Source organism: Conger conger, chromosome 1, assembly GCF_963514075.1.
Source record: "Conger conger chromosome 1, fConCon1.1, whole genome shotgun sequence".
Lineage (NCBI taxonomy): Eukaryota > Metazoa > Chordata > Actinopteri > Anguilliformes > Congridae > Conger > Conger conger.
In genome coordinates this window covers 2,823,630-2,831,086 of record NC_083760.1, presented here as the reverse complement: position 1 = coordinate 2,831,086, position 7,457 = coordinate 2,823,630, and the positions used below count along the sequence as shown (strand labels likewise).

Genomic DNA, 7,457 nt, shown 5'->3' with positions numbered 1-7,457 from the left:
GATCGGAATGGGGCAAGGCTGTAATTTGTGGTTCCAGCACGGGATTTGGAAAGCAGCACTTCATAAATAACCGCAATGATGTTGTTCCCGAGCGATTCATTCTCCGCACCAGAATACCCCTCTGAGGTAACCCCAGAATACCCCACTGAGGTAACCCCACAATACCCCACTGTCTGAGGTAACCCCACTGAGGTAACCCCACTGTCTGAGGTAACCCCAAAATACCCCACTGTCTGAGGTAACCCCACTGAGGTAACCCCAGAATACCCCACTGTCTGAGGTAACCCCACTGAGGTAACCCCACTGTCTGAGGTAACCCCAAAATACCCCACTGTCTGAGGTAACCCCAGAATACCCCACTGTCTGAGGTAACCCCACTGAGGTAACCCCAGAATACCCCACTGTCTGAGGTAACCCCACTGAGGTAACCCCAGAATACCCCACTGTCTGAGGTAACCCCAGCTAACGGAAAGCCTGTCAGGAATGCGAGATAACATTATTGCAAATGTGTTAGTGAAACAGTATAAGGATACATTCAATTGTTCTGATCAAGTTGTGTGAAAGTCCCAGACAAATGTTCTTAGCATTCTGCCTATAGCTGAACTTATTACGGACCTAATGGTTCATTTCACTATGCAAACACATCATGAAGCAGATGTCAGCTGCAGTTTAATAATGTTCTGGATGAGAGTACAGAATTACCGGACATTGTTAACTTGCCCAAGAGAATGAATATCCGGCCACAAGTATTATTTTTATTTTTATTATTATTTTTAATAACATGCTTTAATAATATGACCATTCCTGCATTGAATTAAAAATAACATCCTAGGGACATTCATGAGAAGTCCGTAAGTGAGAAACACTGACCCTAAATTTCCGGGAATGTTCTGGGAACCAACCATTGTTAGCTGGAACCTGGCCGAGCTCCGATTCCCGGGAATTTCCTAATCCAAAACCAGGTGTGACGTTCCCAATTCCCAGGAAAGTGCCGCGTGAAATGTGCAGGTGATCTTGTGCTGTTCCAGGTGAGTTTTTACTCGGTCCTTTGCAAAAGGCTCCCACTCATCCTGAGGTCAAACCGCAAGCTAACAAAGGACAAACACAAGATCAGTCTATAACACAGCTGCCAATCAAACTTAAACAGCGACTAAAGTTTAAAGTGGCTTTTTACTGTCCAATTTGTGGACTAGAATATATTATTTTAATGGGTGACTACTGCCAGCTGTAAAATCTGTTTATATGAATATAAAATGTACTTCCCTCTAGGGTCTTTCAGCGAACTTATCCCTGGTTATGGGTATGCACTTTGTTGTACGTCGGTCTGGATAAGAGCGTCTGCCAAATGCCAATAATGTAATGTAATATGAAATTGAAAAAGGCAAAGTCATGATAAGAGAGAACTAAGTCTATCAGAGCTACTTTGGATCCACTTATTTTGCTCCTGAAAGCACGCAATATCCCTGAACTAAAAATAAGGACCTCTTAATTTCATCCCACAAATCCACAAATAGCTCTCTTTTTAAGGTATAAAATTAAGGGGTTTGGTTTCATAGTGAATGGCGACGAGGCGTAACACGTTCACATCAAAAAATTGTAAAAAATCAAGATCAAAATCAACTCAGCGGTGCAAGTCCTGAGGCTCACGCTAACAGCATCATGGGACAACTGTCATGAGTGGCTGTCAAGTGTTCAAACTTAACCTAAACCTCTCTCTCTCTTCCTCCCTTTCTCCTTTCTCCATCCCTTTCTCCCCCTCCCTTGCTCCCTTCCCTCCCTTTAGCCGATGATTGCACGCAAAATCCTCTCCCTGCTCCATTTAATCATTTTTCCATTTCCTGTGGACGCCATTCAACCCGCTTCTCGGTCTCCTCCTAGCAGAACTGGCTCTTGTTCGTTCTTCAGGGGGAGCTAAATTTAGCAGGTCTGTTTGTTTCCTACAGAAACTCGACCTTTGCCCCCCCCGTCATCCTTTATTTCAGACTTGGAGCTTCCTGTGTTTCCGTAACACGCCCTCCGGGCGTACAGTAACTCCTCTGTTGCTGTTTCTGAGGCAGGGTTTGTGCGGTGCTTCATGAGCAGAGCGCTTGTTGCAGCACAGTTCAGCCTCGCTGTGCTACACACACTCATCCTGCCTCTGCAACTAAGCGAGGATGCCCCCTGCTAAAGAAAACAGCTCAAGCCCAGTTTTGAAACAGTTGGTACTGTAGCTGGTTGACCAGCTCATACCCAGCCAGACCAGCTTTATGACCAGTTTGGCCATGCTGGTTGACCAGCTCATACCCAGCTAGACCAGCGTTATGACCAGTTTGGCCATGCTGGTTGACCAGCTCATACCCAGTTAGACCAGCTTTATGACCAGTTTGGCCATGCTGGTTGACCAGCTCATACCCAGTTAGACCAGCTTTATGACCAGTTTGGCCATGCTGGTTGATCAGCTCATACCCAGCTAGACCAGCATATGACCAGCTTGACCAGTTAAATTTAAGATGGTCAAGCTGGCATAGCTGGATTTTACAACAGGGTTTAGTAAGGGTTAAACACTCACTGCCTCAATTGTGTGAACTGGAAAAGGTAAATGCATAGGCAGACTAAGATTTAACCTGAGATAGCCTAATGGCTAACAGGTCCTACTTTATATTACCACGGAATATAAACGCGGGTCTTTTACCGAGTAAAATAAGGTAAATACAGAGCGAAGTATGAATACACACCTTTGTCATGGCAACGCGAATACGAAGGACCGCGAGGAACACAAGCCGCGTTCTTATTTACAATGGAGAGCGCGTGAGCCTTAAAGGAAACGCTGTGCGCTCGGTAAAGTCCGTTTTTTTAAAATAGTTCATTCCCATGTCGCGCTCGGAGGCCTCCGAGTCTTAATGAGTGCCAGATGTTTCCCAGATGTGATTCCCCGGCCCAAAGGCCTCGCGAAACCGCGAAAGAGACGCGACTGTCGACGGTGGAATACAAACGAAGCACAGTCTCTCTTGTGGTACGTGGCCCTGTACCTCAATGTCTTTTTGTTGTCATCCGAGGGGAAATCGCGTTTGTGGCGTGAACAACATCAAGCGAAATGTATTAAAAAAAGAAAAACGACTAAAGCACAACATCTAACAAAGCAGGATACGAGAAACAGTTGTGTGGTGAGTCTACTTGTCTTTTAACATTATTACAATTTAAAAAGCATGTTGATTTATTTAAAATACATTGTGTTACACTGTCATAGGCGAGATGCTGCAGTTAATATAACCGGCTACTTTAACGACTACTTCAGGCTACTGTCTGTATATCCAAGCGTCTGTGTCCAAACGCAGTTTCGAGGCATTTTTGCAGCCTCAGTGAGAATCCTCTTTGAAAACCATTTGGGAACACGCAAAAGAACACCCACTTACTGTGACGTAGGCTACGCAAAGCATAACCAGTCGTTTCCCACTTAGCTTCAACAACGGTGTGGAAAAAGTATTATTTACATAAGCCGGACTGTTAATGCAATGCATTTTGCTGTCCTTTGCAACTGTTAGCTTCACCTGTCAGCAAGAAATCTAGTATTAAAGCGGGCTGTATGTTACAGGCAATACCTGAGACCGATTGCTTCACAGTCCCAATGGAGGCTAAGGTACATGACTGGGACCTGGAAGGTTGGTGGTTCCAGCCCTGGTGTAGCCATGATAAGATCTGCACAGCTGTTGGGCCCTTAACCCTGCATTGCTCCACGGGGGGAATTGTCCCCTGCTTAGTCTAATCAACTGTAAGTCATGTTGGATAAAAGTGTCAGCTAAATAATGTCATGTATGTGGAAAGCACTGCACCATACTGTATTTATCGAGAACAGCCACTGCTGCAGAAGTTAAATCTAACAAATGAGCACCAAATGCATCAGAAAGCCAGCGAGCACAATGGTAGGCCTGTCTTTGGTGAAGAAGACCTCTGTGTGAGACCATTAGTGTTGGCCAGTGATGAATGATAGTTACAAGCTTACGAGCTGTCGCTTTTTTCCCCACTCATAAAAATGAATGACCGTATTTACTGCACAAAAATACGAAAGTTTAACCATGACTAAAACACAAACCATATTCGTGAAATTAGGGTTAGATTAAGCATAGTCATAAACTAAATTCAATGTTGAATCCAGACAAAACTCAGTTTATTCCAGTACTAAACGTAATCTGTGCATTTGAAACAGGCCCTAGACTTCACCCCACTGATGCTACTTCCACAGAACTGTACAGGAATGGTCCTGTGGTTGCCATGGCTCCAAAGATACTGTAAGGTAATTGGTAGCTTTTGATTGAAAAGGCGTCCTGATTGGTTAGCGTTGAGGTAACAGCAACAATCTGGAGAGCAGCACCACAATGCTAACCACTCAGCCGCTAATTTTTGCTAAACTATTCTAACTCCTCAGGGCAGTGCACTGAGAGGAATCTGGTGTGACTCTCTCTCCGTATGCCGTCTTGTGTGGTGGGACACATGTGCTCAGTCTGTCCTGTCCAGAGGAATTATCTTAAATTTCTTCCCTTTTTGCTTTGGTGAGGGCAATCCAATTATGGGTATCTCCCAGGCCTGTTGCTGTGGTAAACATTTTCCAAGCATGTTTTTCCCCTCCTGGGAACATTTAGGCGATGTTCCCACACCATTACAGAACATTAAAATACCCTCAAACAAATGTCACTATGGGACAAAAACATATTTTTATGCTTCTTTCCTCAGGGTCTGAATTCGGGGGGAGATATTTTTGAAGGAAGTGGGTGACCCCCCCACCCCCAGTAAGAAATAAAAACGTAGAGCTTCATTAAAGCTGATCGCTTTTTGTTCCCTGGGACGTTGACACCTCCAACCCAAAAATCTGTCTTGCTTCTAACTTTGAAACTGTAATTCACAACAAATTCCTCCCGGAGTTTCACGGAAGCACCAGTATCCATGGTGACGTTGAAGTCAGTCTGGATGAGAACCAGGCGGGGACGTTTTCATCTTTCACGCACCCCATGAACCCGCCAGCTAATGCGTTTCGTGAGAATGGCTCGATGTCGCCCTCCGATGGACGCGAAGGGTACTGCAGTCAATGTGTTGCTCATTTCCTGTTTGACAACTGGACGTCGGTACGTGGTGAAGCAAGGAATCGATTGCAAGAAATGTGAAGGAAAGTTAGGATAAATGACACGTAAATGCTGATTTAATTAATAATTAATTAACAATAACCCCAAATAAATTTGTAAATAAAATGTAATGGATGTGAATTTAATAACTACATGACCATGCTCATATAAAGCTTAATTATTTTTCAGTTATGATTATATTTGAATCAATTTGCCATCCTGTACCTTCATTCATTTGTAATTTCACATTTTTGCCAGTCTCATCAGCAGTGATCCTGAGTTGAGAGAGGAGTTGTTGTGCATGTTCTTATAAATTCCAGATTCCTTCTGTGTAACACAGACAGATAAGCCTGCAGAATGTGTACAACATAAGCATCCGCAGACAGCTTTACTGCGAGTGTAAATCTGGAAGTGTAGTGTGTGTGTGTGTGTGTGTGTGTGTGTGTGTGTGTGTGTGTGTGTCAAACGCATGAACGCAGAAGTATGAGGGGTCACAGCTGTTGTTTATCTTGTGCAGAGAAAGGCAGGCGGTAAGAGTGAAATTAAATGTCAGCTACTGCAGATGTTTTCAGTGTAAAAACCTTGTCTTGCAGATGGACTTAGATCTAGGGCTTGTTATTTAGACTTAGAATAGCTCTAGGGCTTGTTATTTAGACTTAGAATAGCCCTGGGGCTTGTTATTTAGATCAGCACTGAGTTAATTTTCATCTGGGTGGCTCATTCAGCTCACTGACCTGCCATGTCAGAGGATCCTCATGGTTTAGACGTTAGGCAGTTTCCTACGACAGGTCGTAACTGCGTCTACATGTGCTCCACACCTGCTCAGCGAGTCCGGGAAAAGCAGGCCTTTAATCTCTTAACCTTTTTTACATCTATATTCGCAATATATGTTATACCCGCCTTAACGTCTTGTTTGACAAATTTGTTTGTGAAACATTGCAGAACGTTGACCCCCCGAACATAGTGCCGGTTGAGTCAGCGTTCTGGTGAAATGTCTCCACCTAGTGGTGATAAAGTGCGCAGCAGCCAGCAGAAAATTGGCACTTAGCGTCTTGCGAAAATTTGCACTTGATTCGTGCTTTCAATACATATTATTTCAGTTTGAGTGTATGTTTGCAATTGGCCCAGATGGTTTCTGTGTGTGACGGGGGATATTTAAGATTTTTTTCTGACAACCTGTTGGCTTTACAGTGGCAGACATCGGATATTTGGTAAAAAGTTCCTTGTCTAAATTAAGAAAATAAACTTCCCATGACCCACTAGCGCAGCTATGTGTTCCTCCAGATGTTCAACATGTATATATTACCCAATTGTTCTTCAAAGTATTATATTTAATATTATTATAATACATGATTATATTTAATATTTTTTTTGTTTGAAACTATTTCCTATGACACATGCAATGTGAGACCACTGTGCCCAAGGGAAGAAGTGCTGGCACAAGATGATATAAGAACTGGAGGTCTTGTGTCCTCAATAGAAGCTCTTTGGCTGCATAAGTTACACTGTGACATTTATGTTTCTTTACATAATAAATAAGAACAAAGAGACGCTTTGAGAACTATAATCTTTCAATTCATTCTTTTTTCAAAAAGAAAATATTTTTACATTCCTGAATAGTGACCTTATCTTCCAGTTAAATACATTATTCCTGAATCCTTTCTATTGATTAACTTTAATAAAAAGATAAGGCATAAACTTTGTCCTCCTTTTATGCAAACGATATTTACCTGGTATAAGAGAGGAAAAAAAACAATGTGAACTTACACATTTAAGATAAAACAAATAATACATAAAAATATGAATAACATCTTCCATTCCATACATTATCTCATACCGTACAGTATTTCATATTTCATATTTTTCAGTTTACAGTAGATAGCATCCCAATATAATAATCCCCCCACCTTTACAATTATTGTTATTGTGCAGTTTGGTAAAAATAATATTGATTGAGGTTGTAACCCTATCTCACAGTGTGAAAGAACACCCTGTCTGCACTCTTATCGAATGATGCACACTGATCAATATATAAAAATAAAAGAATTTTTTTTTTTTAATCCACAAAAAATCCCCTTTCCCCTACAATCTCTGAGCCAGACACATGACTCTGGGCTCAAGATAAAAATGGCCCCTTGAACCTGAAGAGCTGAAGACGGCCTGGTTTCGGGGCACCAGGTGCGCTCAGATCTTACCGTGAGAACAGTGCATACATTTTGGAAAGCACCTCCATTTCACAATTCATAAACTCATGATTCATCATTTCACAATTCACTCTGTTCGCCAGCTCGACCGGCGGCCTTCACACTCAGTTTGAGTCGGGGGTCAGTCAGTGGTTGTTGAAGGACTTCTTCAGAAGCTCCA

At 42.6% G+C, this 7,457-nt stretch overlaps 1 protein-coding gene across 1 annotated transcript in view; it reads right to left on the bottom strand.

The window, feature by feature from the left end:
• Window positions 1-6,646: 6,646 nt before the first annotated feature.
• sh3d21 (SH3 domain containing 21) overlaps window positions 6,647-7,457 on the bottom strand; it is a 25,851-nt gene continuing 25,040 nt past the window's right edge. Inside the window, exon 17 of the mRNA XM_061260226.1 lies at window positions 6,647-7,457. This exon is cut by the window's right edge and continues 7 nt beyond it. Coding sequence (XP_061116210.1) covers window positions 7,423-7,457 — 35 coding nt within the window. The 3' untranslated portion in view covers window positions 6,647-7,422.